This window comes from Oryx dammah, unplaced genomic scaffold, assembly GCF_014754425.2.
Source record: "Oryx dammah isolate SB20612 unplaced genomic scaffold, SCBI_Odam_1.1 HiC_scaffold_25, whole genome shotgun sequence".
NCBI lineage: Eukaryota > Metazoa > Chordata > Mammalia > Artiodactyla > Bovidae > Oryx > Oryx dammah.
In genome coordinates, this window is record NW_024070209.1 from 49,494,722 (window position 1) to 49,514,455 (window position 19,734).

The 19,734-nt window shown below is 40.6% G+C and overlaps 1 protein-coding gene across 2 annotated transcripts in view; it reads right to left on the reverse strand.

Annotated features, from left to right (window-relative positions):
* DNAH6 (dynein axonemal heavy chain 6) overlaps positions 1-19,734 on the reverse strand; it is a 285,139-nt gene that overhangs the window by 161,653 nt on the left and 103,752 nt on the right. For both annotated transcript variants that reach the window (XR_005718342.1, XM_040224335.1), the window contains exons 25-33: positions 18,842-19,006; positions 18,643-18,756; positions 16,435-16,560; positions 16,194-16,349; positions 15,318-15,479; positions 9,684-9,821; positions 7,554-7,721; positions 4,806-4,954; positions 2,714-2,821 (exon numbers count right to left, since the gene is read on the reverse strand). Coding sequence is in view for 1 of the 2 variants with exons in the window: in XM_040224335.1 (XP_040080269.1) it covers positions 2,714-2,821; positions 4,806-4,954; positions 7,554-7,721; positions 9,684-9,821; positions 15,318-15,479; positions 16,194-16,349; positions 16,435-16,560; positions 18,643-18,756; positions 18,842-19,006 (1,286 nt within the window). In the remaining variant the exon portion in view is untranslated. The remainder of the gene's footprint in view (positions 1-2,713; positions 2,822-4,805; positions 4,955-7,553; positions 7,722-9,683; positions 9,822-15,317; positions 15,480-16,193; positions 16,350-16,434; positions 16,561-18,642; positions 18,757-18,841; positions 19,007-19,734) is intronic.

Genomic DNA, 19,734 nt, shown 5'->3' on the forward strand with positions numbered 1-19,734 from the left:
TGTAGCAATATTTTTTTGGAATTGGTCTCCCAATGCAAAGGAAACAAAAGCAAAATTAAACAAATGGGACCTACTTAAATTTAAAAGTTTTTCACAGCAAAGGAAACCACTGACAAAATGAAAGACTAACCTACTGAATGAGAGAATATTTGCAAATGATGAGGGGTTAATATTCAAAATATATAAATAGCTCATACAACTCAATATCAAAAACAAACAAACCCAATTAAAAAATGGTCATTGGACCTGAATAGACATTTTTCCAAAGAAGACATACAGATGACCAACAGCCTCATGAAAAGATGCTCAACATCACTAATTATCAGAGAATGAAACTCTAAGCCACAAGGAGATATCACCTCACACCTGTCAGAATGGCTATCAGTGAAAAGACCACAAATAACAAATGTTGGTGAGGATATGGAGGAAAGGGAACCCTGTAAACTTTTGGTGGGAATGTAAACTGGTGCAGCCACTATGGAAGACAGTATGGAGGGTCCTTAAAAAACTAAAAATATGACTACCATATTATCTAGTAATTCCACTCTTAGATATATATTTGAAGAAAAGGAAAACACTAATTTGAAAAGATATATGCAGCCTAATACTTATAGCAGCATTATCAAGAATTATTACAATAACCAAGGTATGGAAGCAACCGAAGAGTCGACCAACAGATAGATGGATAAAGGAGATTTTGTATGTATGGAATGTATGTTGGAATATTATCCAGCCATAAAAAATGAAATTTTGCTGTTTGAAAAAATATGGGTGGACCTGGAGGGTATTATGCTTAGTGAAATAAGTCAGACAGAGAAAGACAAATAATCTGTTATTACTTATATGTGGAATCTAAAAAATAAAACCAACTAGTAAATATAGCAAAAGAAATAGACTCACAGATATAGAGAACAAACTAGTAGTTACCAGTGGTGAGAGGGAAGTGGGAGGAGCAAGATAGGGGTAATGGGTGAAGAAGTACAAATTACTCTGTATAAAATAAAGAAGCTAAAGAATATATTTTTCAGCACACAGAGTATAGCCAATATTTTATAATAACTTCAAATGAAGTATAATTTATAAAATATTCAATCACTATGCTATACACTTGAAATTAATACAATATTGTAAATCAATTATACTTCAATAAAAAAGAACAAGGGAAAAATACAAGAAGAAAATATAAGAGGTGAACTTATAGTACTATATTAAGAAAGTCTATCTCAAAAAGATAAAAATTCTTATAACTCTAAAATTCTATATAACTATAAAAAGTTGATAAAGTGAAAAAATAAAAACACACAAGGAAAAATCAAACTTCTGTGAGGTAAGAGGCTTTAAACGTAACTTAGAGTGAATTATATACCTAGAGAAATATTTCCAATGTTTTACCAGATAAAGTTCATGATTTCTCACAAATTGCTAAGTAAAAGAATACAATAGAATAATGCTCTAAGAATAATAAAAATAAATGACTAATGAACAGAAGAAATGATGCTCAGTGGTACTAACAAAATAATGTATATAAAATAGGCTACTATTTTGGTATCTCTCTCTAAAACATATAAAAGGAAGTAAAATGCCTTTGGAGGATGTACTGATAGGATCTATCTAAATTTAAAATGTCCATACCCCATGATCTCTGGAATGTACTTCCTAGAATCTCACTTATAGCACTATCATAAGTGTGCAATCATTAATATATAGGAATTTTCATCACTGTGTTCTGCCCAAAGTGCAAAGACACATATTCTGGCAATCAGGGGATCTGATGGTGGACAAAGGCAAAGAGGATCCTCACTAAGGTCATAAATAGACATCCCACGATGACAGATGTGTATGACTGAAGGTCATTTTTGTTTTTAGGAGATTTATACTCTGGCAGAATTTTGAAATGAATTAGTGATAGAGGTATAGAAAAGTTGATGAAGGAATAAAAAACAAAAATCAAGATTAATAAATGTGGGAAAAATAAGAAGCAAGGTATTTAATAAACAAGGGAAAGATAGCTCAGCTTTGGGTGATATTTATCTCTCTAAAATAAATTATGGAAATCCTGTATATTTAGCTCCAGTTATATGTCACATGACTACCCAGAGAGGATGGGTTGGTGGGGTGAGAAGGGTGTCCATATCTTCATCTCTCTGTTAGTAACTTAATAACATCTAAAACTGAAAAGTCATGAAATGACACAAATGTGGTACCAAAAGATATGGATAGATACAGGAAAATTAAAGGATGACTAGATGAATTAAAAAGTTATTGTCTTTAGGAAGTGAGAGTTGGTAAAGGGCAGGAAACTATTGTTTTCCCCGAGAGTAACTTAAAACAGCATTTCATTTTTAAAACCACATAAATATATGACTTGAATAAACATAAAACTCAGTAATGAAATCAGAAATAGATAAAAGCAATCACATTGTGTGGAGACCCCAATCTACTTTTTTTGAGTCTGGAACTTCTCTTAGGTCAGGAGTTTGTAACCAAATGCTACTTTGCATAGCATGCAGCTTGGTGGTCAATATGTTGAAAAAATAAATGATTGGATTGATGCTAAAACTTTAGTATCTTTATTTGAAACTAGCATTTAAAAAATTGCAATAAGTATCTCTAGAAAAGATAATACCTTGCTAGAGACTGACATGTTTGAAGATAAACTATCCTTCACCTCTACATAGTAGCTATGCTTTCTCTGTAACACCTAGACATTTACCTGAATAGAATAGCATCATCTGTTAGGAATTTTGGCAAGTTAGAGTCCCGCAAAGCTCTTATTAACACCACATCTTCACTGAGGTCTGGGTTCTCTCTTTTTAAAGACCTAAATTTAAAGGAATAATTCAGATGACGTTGCAAGTACATAATGGTGAACATGATTTTCTAAATCTCTGGGCTGGGGATTCTGCTAGCAGAAAGCTGTGGAGGGCACCCCACTGCCGATTCCTACTGGAAGGATGGGACCATTTTCCCTGGCATGACCAGCATCCATCTCCAAAAAAACACATGGACAAGTCAGGCACAGGCTGCTTTGACTTGAGGAGAATGATAAGGACATTTTCTCAAGGACCTCCTATCAATCCAGACTTTATCCAACCTGAATTTATAGTTCTCTGAATACATTATGATGGTTCAGATCCCTGTCACTTTCTTTTCTCTTATCCCAGAATGGTTTTTTGCTGGCTCTCATTTTTCCTTCAAAACCCAGCTCAATCATTCCCTCTTCTAGAAAATTCCCTCCACCACCCACCTCAGTGAACCCCAGGGCACAGCACCATGGTTGCCCTCACACACTAACTAGTCTAGTGTAGATGACTGCTCATTTGTCTGTCTTGCCCCTGGGCTGCAGTCATGTTCTCTGAGTACAAGTATGTCTGAACTCCTCAGTATCCTTCTTCCTTCAATGGCAATCCTGTAGAGATGAGAAATATTGTATCTGAAAGGTTGAAGGAATAAACAGAGGGTAGAAAGGCAGGGTGATTTGTGCAGAAGCCAGGGGTATGGGAGCCAGGCAGAAGGGGCCCCATGTAAATAGAATCTAAGCCAGAGAGTCATCGCCTGATACGAAGGAGCAGATGAAAGACAGATTTCCCTCAGAGACTCTGGAGAGGTAGGGGTGTCAAGAGGTTATAAAGAGAGAAGCCAAGGCCGTAAGAGAAAAGGCTCTTGCTCTACTAGCTTTCCAGATGGTGCTGGGGGTAAAGAATCCATTTGCCAATGCAGGAGATGTAAGAGAGGTGGGTTCGATCCCTGAGTTGGGAAGACCCCCTAGAGAAGGAAATGGCAACCCAATTCCAGTATTCTTGCCTGGAGAATCCCATGGACATAGAAGCCTGACAGGCTACAGTTCGTAGGGTCACAGAGTTGGACACGACTGAAAGCGACTTACCATGTGTGCATGCCACTAGAAACTAGAAAGCTCAGCATTGGACCAGACGGTAGTGACAGAGGAGGGGGTCTAGGACATAAGCTTGTACTGAAGATAAAACTGAAGTTTCTCTGAATGCTTTAGGCTTTGTCAGTTGATGGGGATGACTTAATTGTGTATATGCATGACAAAGTAAATGCCTTTTAATTCTCATCAGTTGGCTCAGATAGTAAAGAATCTGCCTGCAATGCAGGAGACCTGGGGTCGATCTCTGCGTTGGGGAGATCCCCTGGAGAAGGGAACGGCAACCCACTCGAGTATTCTGGCCTGGAGAATCCCATGGACAAAGAAGCCTGGTAGGCTACTGTCCATGGGGTCACAAAGAGTTGGACATGACTGAGTGACCTTCACTTTCACTTTCACATCCTGGCTCATGGTGGTTAATTAAGCCTTTAATATGCTGAAACCCATACTGGATGCACCCATACTGGATGCATTCAGGTGAAAAAAAAGCTAGCCAAAGCTTAATGGCAGCTATGTTGGTTCTCATAGGGAAGAACTGTTGTGAGATGAACAGAGATGGCCTCTTTCACTGTGGCAGGGGGGGTGTCAAAGTAAGAATGATAACAGTGATGGCTAACATTTATTAATCATGTTGCTGGGAAAGACTGAAGGCAAAAGTAGAGGACAACAGAAGATGATATGGTAAGATAGCATCACCGACTCAATGGACATGAACTTGAGCAAACTCCAGGAGACAGCGGAGGACTGGGAAGACTGGTGTGCTGCAGTCCATGGGGTCTCAAAGAGTTGAACATGACTTAGCCACTGAACAACAACAACATGTTGCTTTAAGAGCCATCTGTGAATTACTCATGAAATGTATGAGTAATGCATGACACAGTTTGGAACTCAACTCTTGCCCACTTTGGTTTCTTACCCAGCCATGACCAGTACGGACTTTACAGCTCTCATGCCAAAGTCATAGTGATCCTGCTGAGAGAGCTGTTCACTGCAAAGCTTATACATCTGGGTCATTTTTCTTGCTAATATTTTACTGGATTCAAATCCTTCAGAATATAGAATTACCTAGAATGGAAAAAATATAATGCAATGCCTGATTATATTATACTGACAACAGCACAGTAGCATAATACCAATGCATTCAAAATCTAGTTAAGGTATTATATCTCTCCAATGACTGAAGCATGCCAGGCTTTCCTGTCCTTCACCATCTCCCAGAGCTTGCTCAAACTCATGTCCATTGAGTCGGTGATGCCATCCAACCATCCATCCATCTGGTCCTCTGTCGTCCTCTTCTCCTCCTGTCTTCAATCTTTCCCAACATCAGGGTCTTTTCCAATGAGTCAGTCCTTCACATCAGGTGGCCAAAGTATTGGAGCTTCAGCTTCAGCATCAGTCCTTCCAATGAACATTCAAGATTTATTTCCTTTACGACTGACTGGTTTGATCTCCTTGCAGTCCACGGGACTCTCAAGATTCTTCTCCAGCACAATTCAAAAACATCAATTCTTTGGCACTCAGACTTATTTATGGTCCAACTCTCACATCTGTACACTACTATGGAAAAACCATAGCTTTGACTAGACGGACCTTTGTTGACAAAGTAATGTCTCTGCTTTTTAATATGCTGTCTAGTTTTGTCATAGCTTTTCTTCCAAGGAGCCAGTGTCTTTTAATTTCACAGCTGCAGTCACCACGTGCAGTGATTCTGGAGCCCAAGAAAATAAAAAGTCTCTCACTGTTTCCATTGTTTCCCCATCTATTTGCCATGAAGTGACTGGACCAGATGCCATAATCTTAGTTTTTTGAATGTTGAGTTTTAAGCCCGTTTTTTCACTCTCCTCTTTCATTTTCATCAAGAAGCTCTTTAGTTCTTTTTCACTTTCTGCTGTTAGAGTGGGGTGGGATATTACATAGGGATGTCTGAGAATTGATTCTGCTCTCTTTCTGTAGATGAAGATGTGGTCTTGTTACATTTGGTTTGAGGAACTGCAGAGCCCAGTGTGAAACATTCACATCATAAAGACTGGATGGTGTTGTGAGCCTGAGTATAAAAGCAAGATTTGCACTTCCCTGATCTGACAGTCAGTGATACCCTCCCTTTAGGCTCCTTGAGAGTCAAGGAAAGCTGTACAAAAACGTGCAGCCTCTTTCCTGCCCTAGGCGGCCACCATGCCTCTGACAAGTTTCTGTGCTCTTGGTTACATAAACCAACGATGATCATGGAGGGGGATGTGGACCCTTCTTTCAATGCATAATCTACTCGAGTCACTGCAGTTGGCCTCGGAATGGGATTCGAGATGGTGCTGAGATTGCATGCTGGTGTCTGTTTTGCTCCTTGCTTTATCACGACCTATTAGCACAGCGCTCTGGGCACTGAAGGTGATTAAAAATACTTAACTGACAACAGACCCTGATTTATTTGATCTGTAACGACAATAGGAATAGCTTTCAGAAAACTGGATTTTTAAATTTCTCCAATTGATTACTGAATAATTTAACAATCGGACAAAACAGGAGATGTGAATATGATGTTGGACTGAATTTCAAGCCTGGTTTTTTTCCTATCAGCTTTGGACAATGAGTAAATCATTTAATGTCCTGTCCTCAGAGGGTCTAGCGTGAAGACGCCACCTGTCTTAGCTGCCCAGCACCCCATCTTACCCTCAGGGGTGCTGCAAGACTCATGAGATGCTGTAGGCATTATATTAACACTATTAAAAGTTGTAATTTTTCTAATGATAGGATTTGGCATAGTCTATTCTTAGGCAGTTACTTTTACTTCATTTAGAGGAATATTTTAAATTGGCTGTTGTCAGAAATTTACTAGCCGTGGGAGTAACATGTGCTTTCTGTGGTGTCCTTTGTGAACTGTAGCATTGAGCACGAAGGGCCTTCCAGAGTCTTGAAAATATCCTATATCTTGGTCTTGGTGATCACACAGGTGAATACATATGTAAGGATACATTCAGTTGTACCCTTATGATCTGTGCACTTTACTATATGTAAATTATACCTCAGTAAAAAGTGTCAAGAAAAATATATATAAGATTTAAATATACTGGTTATTAGCTAGAATGAAGAGACAAACAAACAAACAAACAAAAAAACAGTTTAAATAGAAAGGTTCCTAGATAGATAGAGAAGAAACAAATACAAACATAAATAATTAACTTATTAATGATGGCTATTTTTTTTACTATATTGATACAAACTAGAAGCAAATCACTGTCTTTCATCATTAGTGATTGGTATTGCTTCTACTCAGCACCCCTTGACTCTAATTAAAAAAATAATGCAGCAAGAGAAGTGAGAATAATATAGTCTTTTTAGGATAATCTAGACATTTTAATTCCTAGAGACAAACTGATAAATTCCAATGAAATGGTTAATTGAGTTCATTTATTTATTCCAGTTTTCAGGACTTACAATATTCCAGATGCAAACTGGACTTTGGGGATATAGCAGTTACACATACACACACACAAACACACACACACCATTCTAAGTGGTAACAATCATATCTACACACTTAAGAGGAAACAATACTGTATAACCTTGGCCAGAGTACATTCATAATGGAAACTTTCTACCATGATAGAAATCAAATACTAAATAAAAGAAACAAGCTTAAAGTTTTGCTGCTTTATAGTGTGAAGCTCACCTCTGCAATCAAGGCATAATTTGGAACCATCATTGCAAAGGGTCTAAACAGGGCTTTCAAATTATCTGGCAACTCAGTTCTGCCTGCATATCCAGGATTCATTGTGATGAAGGCTGCACAAGTCATAACCAACTTTATTTCTCGCCCCTCAAACATGAATCTGGAGAGCTGTTGAAAAGAAAGAGAAGATATAAGTTAACACTTCACCATATATTTGTAAACTCTTCCTCATAATTACTGCTTGAGTACAAAACTTGTGTGACCTGCATTCAAGCAAAAACTACTGAATCCTATTGTTGGGAATGTTTTCATCCTGATTTTGTTCTACTCACTCTCCCTCTCTTCTGGGCTAAGTATTTCCTGCTGTTTGCCTCCTTGCCCCTGCCTTGCCCCAGGTGATTCCTCCTTCTTGGCCCAGTCATAATAAAATAAAAGAATAAATAATAACTAAAATAAAATAATTTAAAAAATTAAACAACTCGCAAGGTTGTTCTGCTTTGTACCTGCTGAATACCCGCCTGCCTTTTGGTGCCCTCATGACCATAATTTTGCAAGGTCAACACAACAGAATGGTGGGGGGCTTGGTCCTACCCTTCACTGCCATCACCTTCCCAGCACAAATTCCTTCTCCAGGAACATGCTGAAAGGGGCTAAAACAAATTTTAAATACTGTTCAGTTCAGTTCAGTCACTTAGTCGTGTCCGACTCTTTGTGACCCCATGAATCGCAGCACGCCAGGCCTCCCTGTCCGTCACCAACTCCCAGAGTTCACTCAGACTCACGCCCATTGAGTCGGTGATGTCATCCAGCCATCTCATCCTCTGTCGTCCCCTTATCCTCCTGCTCCCAATCCCTCCCAGCATCAGAGTTTTTTCCAATGAGTCACCTCTTCACATGAGGTGGCCAAAGTACTGGAGTTTCAGCTTTAGCATCATTCCTTCCAAAGAACACTCAGGGCTGATCTCCTTCAGAATGGACTGGTTGGATCTCCTTGCAGTCCAAGGGACTCTCAAGAGTCTTCTCCAACACTACACTTCAAAAGCATCAATTCTTCGGTGCTCAGCCTTCTTCACAGTCCAACTCTCACATCCATACATGACCACTGGAAAAACCATAGCCTTGACTAGACGGACCTTAGTCAGCAAAGTAATGTCTCTGCTTTTGAATATGCTATCTAGGTTGGTCATAACTTTTCTTCCAAGGAGTAAGTGTCTTTTAATTTCATGACTGCAATCACCATCTGCAGTGATTTTGGAGCCCCCCAAAATAAAGTCTGACAGTGTTTCCACTGTTTCCCCATCTATTTCCCATGAAGTGATGGGACCGGATGCCATAATCTTCATTTTCTGAATGTTGAGCTTTAAGCCAACTTTTTCACTCTCCTTTCATCAAGAGGCTTTTTAGTTCCTCTTCACTTTCTGCCATAAGGGTGGTGTCATCTGCATCTGAGCCACCCTAATATCTTCATCTGTCCCTACACTCCTTGGCTTTTCCAGTCCAGTGACTTCTGGACCTAGCACCCTTCTCTCATTTTTTTTTACCAGCAACAGGCTGAGACTAGGGGCTGTGAGGAAGGCAGTAGAGCCCAGAAGAGGCAGAATTAGAGAAACACAACAGAGAAATCAATGTCAAAGGCAAGAACAAGAAAAATAAGAGGAAAATAAGAGGTGGAGGACAGAAGAACAAGAGGATACAAGCATGCATGTGTGTGTGTGTTGGGGGAGCAAAGAATAAGAGGGTTCCATGAGGGCACAGACTGAGTCTCACCAACTCTATATCCCTAGGTTCCAGCACAGTGTCTGCCATATAGTTGTTTATTGTGTTGCCTGGATGATCAATTAATTCACCCAATTCAGTTCCACTGCTGCAGTACTCACTGATAACACTGGAAACATGGACTAGATAGGCTGAAGTTAGCACTGTCCTTCCTAAAATGCAACATGATGTAAGTTTGTTATGAACTTCTTCTTGTTCTTTAGTTGCTAAGTTGAGTCTGACTCTTTTGCAACTCCATGGACTGTAGCCCACCAGGCTCTTCTGTCCATGATATTTTCTAGGCAAGACTACTACAAACTTAAGAAACATGATATCTACGGACTAGAAACATGATATCTACGCCCAGCCCCTTACCTTTGCAGCTTTGGCATTCCTGATGGTAATGAGCTGCTGAGCAATGACGGACAAAACTTCTATGTCAATCCGATTAAATTCATCAAAGCAGCACCAGGCTCCTGACTGTGCCAGACCACTGAAGAAGCGCCCCATCATCTGAAATCAAAAGAATGCCACTCAGCTTGGTACTGTAGAGTTGAACTCCCAAAGTTAAATTCTGAGGTATTAAAAAGATAAGAGGTGGTATCTGCAAACAAGCAATAGCTTTCTGTGACTCCTGGGCCACGGCAGAGAAGACTCCTTTTTCTTGGAGGAAATATCTTTTTGCTGCTCTCTGAATGATTTGAAACTGATTTTTATTTTTAGATAAAATGACAATCTGACCTACTTTTTCATAATCCTCATTCACTTATGTAAATACAGTTTCTCAAAGAAACTGATACATAGAATGCTGCTGCTGCTGCTAAGTCGCTTCAGTTGTGTCCGACTCTGTGCGACCCCATAGACGGCAGCCCACCAGGCTCTGCTGTCCCTGGGATTCTCCAGGCAAGAACACTGGAGTGGGTTGCCATTTCCTTCTCCAATGCATGAAAGTGAAAAGTGAAAGTGAAGTCACTCAGTCGTGTCCAACCCTCAGTGACTCCATGGACTGCAGCCTTCCTTCCAGGCTCCTCCATCCATGGGGTTTTCCAGGCAAGAGTACTGGAGTGGGGTGCCATTGCCTTCTCCAGACACATAGAATAGACACACTTAATTACTTAAGAAAACCTTAAAACTTTGCTGATGGAGACTTTCATCATCTTTACCAGGTCCTATACATGGCAGGCAACATGCAGGAACAACTGAGCAGAAGCACAGTCACTTGAGCATGCTAAGTTGCTTCAGTCGTGTCTGACTCTTTGTGACCCTCTGGACTGTAGCCCACGTGGCTCCTCTGTCCATGGGATTCTCCAGGCAAGGATACTGGGGTGGGTTGCTGTGGAAGACCCTCCTCTAGAGCGTCTTCCTGATCTGGGGACTGAACCCACATCCCCTACATCTTCTGTGTTGGTAGGCAGCTGCTTTACTGCTAGTGCCACGTGGGAAGCCCATACACAGGGTAATGTAACGTAGGTTAATTTCCTCTACAGCAGAATCTTAGTGGTTCAGAGAATGAATACATACCTGTTGCTATCTACTGAGGAAAGTTCCTTCAGAGATTTGAATTTTGGGTTAAGCATTAGTACAAACATTGCATCATACCATACCATCACATCTCTTTGAAAATAGAGCTAATGGTTTTTTGTTTCAAGGTGGTCAACTGAGCACATAGGGATAACATCCCTTTCTCTGAAATGACCATGTATGAAAGACAGAACTCTCTCCATTTCTGTGTCTGCATTTGTACCTGCACATACCTGATAAAAACATAATGGCAAGGAAAACCAGTAGCAGAAAATAAGTTTTGAAAAAATATCAGGAAGATGGAAAGTTCATAAATACCGATTACTCAGCTGAGAAGGGCAGAATTCAGCCCAAGCCAGAAGGAAGGAAGAACTACCCTTCAGCAAGGTCTCCAAGAAACTCTGACCCCATCAGCAATACATGCAAGGAAAGCAGACAAGGTCCCAGGGCAATCCTTGGAAATTAGTCAAAGGTGAGTACTTGCAGTGATCAGGTTTGTGGGCCCTGCCTTTCTCTGTGCTTCTCTCTCCTCACCCCAAGTAGAGTAAACAGGGCTCTTGAGGCTGGCATTGCTGAATTTTCCCTACAGAATAATATCAAAGGACTGCCTTGTTGAGAAAGGGGGAGATCTGTCTTTGGGAGGCATCAGGAGATACTGGGAGAAGACATTAGGCTTGGGAGGTAACGAAAGCAGAGAAAAGACAGATAACTTCAGACCTCCACATTACTCAACTGAGACGGCTCCATCCATGAGTGAAACCCACTGAATTCTACTACTGTAGAAAAAAATCCTTGTTATTTTGGTATTTATAAAAGGTTTCTGGCTTCCTGGCTGCCCATGCCCACACACTCTATGGGGAAGCCTTCCAGCCAAATATCTTACACTCTCACAGAGATCACAGGAGCTCTTTCGTTGAAAGCAGGGGTGAAACAAGTTATTCTAAATGATCAACTCAGTCCCCCATCCATGCTTATGAACTAAGAAGTAAAGATCAACAGACATTTAAGAATAATCAACGTCAAGAAAGAGAGAAGAAAAATGAACAAAATAAGCAACTCTGAAGAAAATGGAGGTAATTTGGGGGACAAAAGAAAAAATTTAAAAATTCAAATGGAATCCTCAGATTTTAGAGGAAATTACATTACTATACTATAAAACAATATGCTCTTAAAAAAAAGAGCCAGAGATAAGAAATAATCCTTGGAATGTAATTATAATACAGCTTAGATTACAAAAATGAAATAGATGGACTGAACAATGGAACAACTAAAGACCAAGCTGGCACTCTTTTTTGGCTGAGCAGCTTGTAGGATCTTAAATCCTCAACCAGGGGACAGAGGACAGAAAGCTCACAATGATATTGGTCATCCAGTCACAACTTGCTCATGGAAGAGCTTTCAATGGTATACAAGGACTGATGGCCAACAGGAGACAAAAAGAAGAAAATGAAATGTGTCTCCATCAGAGTGATGTTACATAGTCTGTACCATCTCTGTTGACCACCTGAAGTTACTACCTGCTGAAGTGAGCATGTGAAGGAGGACTCCAAGAAGGGGGAAAAGACATTTTTCAGTAAAGGTGGGTTCCCACAGCTCTCTCTCTTAGAATCACTTAATTTTATTTTTAAAAGGGACTTAATTGTATTCCCTAGGCTATTTTAGCATGACATACAGGTTCCCTTAGTTTCAGAATTCAGTGCTAATATATTTGGGGCACACTGGGAGCTCTCTTTCCCTTCATGTACGCTTCCTAAAACTCCACAAAAGGACTAATGTCTAATGTCAGTAACTGCTTCTGTTGTCAGCTACTTCTGTGTGGGAACTGACAGCTGGTTTGTCCTTCTCTTGTTTCTGCTCCTGGAAGAGGCATCCATATCCACCTGCCCTATTGGGATGGATGAGGTGGAGGTGGCACAGTGCCTCCTTCACACTGAGAAGTCTTTCTCCTCCCCCATGTCCAACTGGGAAGTTGGGAAGTTGCCAGGAATGACCTTTGTCTTTTTTTGAAGGTCCTCTACACCAGTGGTCCCCAATTATTTTGGCACAAGAGATGGATTTAGTAGAAGACAATTTTTCCACAGGCTGGGCAGGGGGGATGGTTTCAGGACAATTCAAACACATTACATTTATTGTACACTTAATTTCTAATCTAATGCCACTGCTGGTATGACAGGAGTTACCAGTCCATGGCCCAAAGGTTGAGGATCTCTGCTCCACATCTTTCAGGAGATACACAACCTTCTAAATTAGACATTAACGTGCTACGGGAATACTAGACTACCTGACCTGCCTCTTGAGAAACCTATATGCAGGTCAGGAAGCAACAGTTAGAACTAGACATGGAACAACAGACTGGTTCCAAATAGGAAAAGGAGTACGTCAAGGCTGTATATTGTCACCCTGCTTATTTAACTTATATGCAGAGTACATCATGAGAAATGCTGGGCTGGAAGAAGCACAAGCTGGAATCAAGACTGCCGGGAGAAATATCAATCACTTCAGATATGCAGATGATACCACCCTTATGGCAGAAAGTGAAGAGGAACTAAAGAGCCTCTTGATGAAAGTAAAAGGGGAGAGTGAAAAAGTTGGCTTAAAGCTCAACATTCAGAAAACTTAGATCATGGCATCCGGTCCTATCATTTCATGGCAGATAGATGGGGAAACAGTGGAAACAGTGGCTGACTTTATTTTTCTGGGCTCCAAAATCACTGCAGATGGTGACTGCAGCCATGAAATTAAAAGACACTTACTCCTTGGAAGGAAAGTTATGACCAACCTAGACAGCATATTCAAAAGCAGAGACATTACTTTGCCAACAAAGGTCCGTCTAGGCTATGGTTTTTCCAGTGGTCATGTATGGATGTGAGAGTTGGACTGTGAAGAAGGCTGAGCACCAAAGAATTGATGCTTTTGAATGTGGTGTTGGAGGAGACTCTTGAGAGTCCCTTGGACTGCAAGGAGATCCAACCAGTCCATCCTAAAGGAGATCAGTCCTGGGTGTTCATTGGAAGAACTGATGTTGAAGCTGAAGCTCCAATACTTTGGCCACCTGATGCGAAGAGCTGACTCATTGGAAAAGACCCTGATGCTGGGAGGGATTGTGGGCAGGAGGAGAGGGGGATGACAGAGGATGAGATGGCTGGATGGCATCACCGACTCGATAGATGTGAGTTTGGGTGAACTCCGGGAGTTGGTGATGGACAGGGAGGCGTGGCCTCCTGTGCTGTGATTCATGGTGTCGCAAAGAGTCGGATACGACTGAGCGACTGAACTGAACTGAACTGATGCTAAAACAGCAATTTCTAAACTGTCATCTGGGGACCGCTGCAAGTCCCAGAGTTTGTTTTAGGGGGTCTGTGAGGTCAAAGGACTCATTATAATGCTAAAATGTTATTTGCCTTTTCAGTCTCATTCTCTCAGGAGAGAACAGAATATGAAAAAGTTTCAGTTTTTCTCAGTATGTTGTTTCAGTTTCCACATCACAAGTAATCTTTAAGAAACTGCCACTTGTCAAATTTTGGTATAGTTTCAAAGAAGAAGATCAGCAATTATCTGAAGAAGCTATTAGCCTATTCGCCTCTTTTAGTGTGTATATCTGTGTAAGACTAGATTTCTCTTAATACTTCAATCAAAATAACATATCTCAAAAGATTTGATGCAGAAGCAGATATTCCCCATATGGACTCTGGCCATATTCCATTATACCAAACAAGAGATTTAAAAATATATAGTGTCGCTCTTCTCACTAAATTTTTTGTTTTGAAAAATGGCTATTTTTCTCAAAATATGTGTTTATGCTAACATGTAATAATTGATTATGGTTATTTTAAGACAGATAAATATTTAAGATGCATCAATTTTAACTTACGGAAAATATCAACAGGTATAACCCATACATATAAACAAAAACTCTTTGGAGGTCTCAATAATTTTTAAGAGTGTAAAAAGGTCCTGTGATCAAAAAGTTTGAGAACTACTCAATGAAAAAAAATCTTTCCCTGAATTCTTACCTCCTATGCATTTCATTTTTAATACACAACTCTGAATTGCTCATCTCTCTTTTAATATTAATTTATTTATTTGGCTACACCGCATCTTAGTTGTGGCATGTGGGGTCTAGTTCCCTGACCAGGGATTGAACCCAGGGCCCCTTGCATTGGGAGTACAGAGTCTTAGCTCCTGGACCACCAGAGAAGTCCTTACTCTTCTCTTCCTTGATCCTAGATCTCCCTGCTATTCTGTTTTATACCTCATTTTTACTACCATTTGACAAATCCTGGCCTTGATTCCTACCTGGCCCACTCAGATTGCCTTCTGTTGACTAGTCTCCCTTGCTCTATTTATTCCACTTTAATCATTCCTGGCCCCACTAGTTTCCCTCAGTTTGTCATCACCCCCTTTTCTCCTTCTTTTGCTGTGTCACACTGCAAACAGAGAAAGCCACACGAAGCACTTAATGTTAGCATTCATACCCCAAGACTGTACCTTGTAGTCCAAACCATCAGAGCAGTTGAAGACCACACACTGGATGGCAAGGGCTTTTGCGAGGTCTTTGGTGGTCTCTGTTTTCCCAGTTCCAGCAGGACCGGCTGGTGCACCTCCCAGGTCCAGCTGCAAAGCCCCCATGAGGCAAAGGTAGCAGCGATCCTGAAGAAATGGATAAATGGTCATTATTGAAGGAAACTGACACTGGCCACAAATTTGTAAGTAGTTTCTATAGCAGGAGGGTTGTTATTTATTTTTTAAATATATTTTTAAGTGGAGGATAATTGCTTTACAATGTCGTGTTGGTTTCTGCTGTACAACAATGTGAATTACTCATAACTATATACATATATATATATATATATATCTCCTTCTTGATCCTCCCTCTCACCTGCCTCCTCATCCCATCCCTCCCCATCTAGATCATCACAGAGCAACAAGTTGAGTACCCTGGCTATACAGCAGCTTCCCACTACCTTTTTGTTTTACACTCAGTAAAATGTATGTCAATGCTACTTTCTTAATTCATCCCACCCTTTCTTCCCTCCCTGTGTCCTCAAGTCCATTCTCTACATCTGCTTCTCTACTCCTGCCCTGCAAGTAGGTTCACTGGTACCATTTTCTTCTAGATACTATATATATTCATTAATATGTACTATTTGTTTTTCTCTTTCTGACTTACTTCACTCATCAAAGGTTCTACAGCAACTGAAACATACTAAAAAATTCAGGCACATGATCAAATAGAGTAAATAAATCTCTGCGATACGAAGATGTAGTCACAGCAAATTCTTTCAAGGTTTAATCTTAGAAATGTTTCAGAACTATTATGATGGGGGAAAAAAGCAGTCATGAACCTAATGGTCAGTAACTTACCGTGAGAGGAGTAATAACTAATCTTGGGCATGCACCTAAGTACTCATAGCCATAGGTGTACTGAGAGAGCGCCATCCTTGCCACACAATTGTCCAGGTCTACATCCCAGTAATAGCGCAGCTGTCTCTGCCAGTCAAAGGAGTCAACCACCTGCACCTACATAAGTGATGACAATGATACACTTGGTAGATGCATTCATTTTAGAAAGAAACATATGATTTTATTTGAATGAAACAGTTACCTTGGCTTGAACAAGTTCAGTGACTATGTCTCTTGCATGTACATCAATAGTAATTAAGGCAGTTATAATGTTTCTGTGTAATTTAGGAAGAGTGCCTCGGACTATTGCAGCCAGGGCATTTAATCTCTACAAAAGAAAAAAAAATGTGATCATTAATTTTCAAAAATCAGTTTACATGTATATCTTTTTACTATTAGGTTTGGAATAGAAATTTGCCAGAATTATCTATAAAACTAAGTATCTATAAAATTAGATAGTTTTAGGACTTCCCTGAAGGTCCAGTGTTTAACATTCTGTGATTCCAATGCAAGGGGTGCAGGTTCAATCCCTGGTTAGGGAACTAAGATCCCATATGCCATGTGGCATTGCCAAGAAAATATAACATAAAATAAAGATGACAAATTTATTAATATCTAAAAAATTAGACAGTTTTGACAAATGTCTATTCCAAATTTCATAAAAATCTGTAATTCTGTGACCAAATACGACAACAGTTTAACTTATTTAATTCCAATAAGACTTCTGTGAAGTACATACTAGATTTACCGCTATTTCACGTGGGAGGAAACTGAAGGTCAGAGAGGGTAAGTAAACTGGTGGCAGTCACAGTCAACAAAGTGGCAAAAATGAGACTTAGGTAGACATTTGTCTTGATGATGTCTCCAGAGAAGACTGTCCTCCTCAAAAATTAAATGTGATTAAGGTAGTGCTTCTCATTTATAGGGCTAGGTTCTTTTATTTTTGGATATTCAGAAAACTCAGGCATTTTTTAACCAAGTTGATTAACCAAAAGCATTCACGTTAAGTCGTTAAATCTTTTTCAAAGAAGGACAGTGACTCTGAAAACCTTGACCGGCTGAATTTTCACTCAGGCTGATCCTGATAAGGGTCACCTCTGGAAAGAGATCAGTGGGACTTTCCTTAGTGAGTCTTCTCTCTGGAGCTCTCTGAGGTGAAATTCTATTGAGAATTTTATAAGAGAGTTTTCTTTTATTTCAAGGAAGCTATTTCCTGCTTTTTCTAAGTGTGATTTTCTAAAAAAAGTTATTTTGGCCATGCCATGCAGAATGTAGGATCTCAGTTCCCCAACCAGGAATCAAAGCCATGCCCCCTGCAGTACAAGAGCAGAGTCCTAACCACTGGACCACCAGAAAACTCCCCTAAGGGTGAGTCTTTACAAATGCAACATTGGTTGGAAGCAGAATTGAATTTGGAATTGAAGATCTGGCCCCGCTGTAAATTGCATTTCCTAAGGATAGCTCAAAAATTTGTGTAGAATGGTATTTAATTCATTCAATCTTATGGCTTTATTGATCATTGCCTGAGGGTTCTATAAAACAGTAGAAAAGCTTAAGAACAGAAATGGCACAAATCCTGTGATTTTCCTGGATCATATCAACTTCTGGGAGAGACATCAGGATCCAGTATACCATTTCTCCTTAAACATGGCCAAACCCTGATAATCTTGACATTTTCCTTTTGAATTGCTTTTTTTCCTTCTATTTTTAAAAGTATTCATATAAATATGGCAATGCGGGAGACCTGGGTTTGATCCCTGGGTTGGGAAGATGCCTGGAGTAGGGCATGGCAACCCACTCTGGTATTCTTGCCTGGAAAATCCCCACGGACAGAGGAGCATGGTGAGCTGCAGTCCATGGGTTCACAAGGAGTCAGACACGACTAAGTAACTGACCACACACATAACTACTATGCAAACATCAAGGGAGTATTGCTGAGAAAACTTGAACAGAGATAGTTTTTGTGAGCACTCCAAATCTTTGGATGTCATTTCAGAACCTTACAATTTTTTTTTAACAGTTAAAAACTATTCAGTTTTATTAATATATATTTATTTCATACATAATCGAAATAGAGCCTTTTACAATTCATTCTGTGATCCCTGATTAAAATACAGATTACAAGCTTTCAGAAACATTTTTGTTTATGTGACATAATGACGTAATGACACTTCATGATTTCTGTGATTTACAAAACGGAGGCTAATCATTTAGTTAAGTAATGTTTATGACTTCTCTCGTCAATATTAGAAAGATGCAGCAAGTTTTTAGTAATCTGTCACTGTTTTATCCTTACAAGAAGAGCCTTACAATTTCCGAAGTAGTGCATTTGTATCAATCACGCCCATAAGAGCCACTGGGACTATCTTGCCGAGCGATACGTCTGGTATTGACCTGCCCGTAATCTCACCTCAAAGTTCACTTTTTCAAACTCTTCCAGGGCCTCTAAGTGATTCCCCTCTTCTTTTTCCAAACACTCCGTCAAATCGCGGCACCACATGATTTGAGAAACGGTCAGGATCACCTGCGGGGAAACACCCTCCTTCAGTGTGGGCTTCCTCTCAGCCGAGTAAGATGCAGAGGCAGAGATTTAAAGGAGCCTAAGTTACCTGAGAAGGGTGGCCTGCGACCACCCATACCGTTCTCGGTTTCCCCAGATAGTCCGCGACGGCGGCTTTGCACAGGCGGCGCAGAGACGTGAACATGGCTTCCTCCACTTTGCCCAGCCACTCCTCCACGTTGCCTCGGGCCTTTAGGCCTTTCCCCAGGCTCACCTGGGAGGTAATCAGAGAGGCGATAACACCCTCCATACATCCCTAACAGAATCCTGAGCTCGGTAAACACGGCAGCCTGGCCACAGACACTGAAACTTTCTATAGATATTCCACTCTCACTTTACCCACTTCTACTTTAAAAAAAAGAAAAAAATTGTTTGGCTATGCCTCATGCAGAATTTTTAGTTGTGGCACGTGGGATCTAGTTCCCTGACCAGGGATCAAACTCAGGCCCCCTGCATGGGCAGCATGGAGTGTTAGCTAAGGAACCTCTAGGGAAGTACCTACCCACCTCTGCTGCTGCTGCTAAGTCACTTCAGTCCTGTCTGACTCTGTGCGACCCCATAGACGGCAGCCTACCAGGCTCCCCCATCCCTGGGATTCTCCAGGCAAGAACACTGGAGTGGGTTGCCATTTCCTTCTCCAATGCACGAAAGTGAAAAGTGAAAGTGAAGTCGTTCAGTCCTGTTCAACTCCTAATGACTCCATGGACTGCAGCCTACCAGGTTCCTCTGTCCATGGGATTTTCCAAGCAAGAGTACTGGAGTGGGGTGCCATTGCCTTCTCCGCTACCCACCTCTACTTAGTGCATTATTTCACGGCTTCCCTCTGGGGCCAACTCTTGGAAAGAGGAGCCGTGTGTGTATGTGACTCAGTTGAGTAGAAAGAGGAGCCGTGTGCGTGTGTGTGTGACTCAGTTGTGTGGAAAGAGGAGCCGTGTGTGTGTG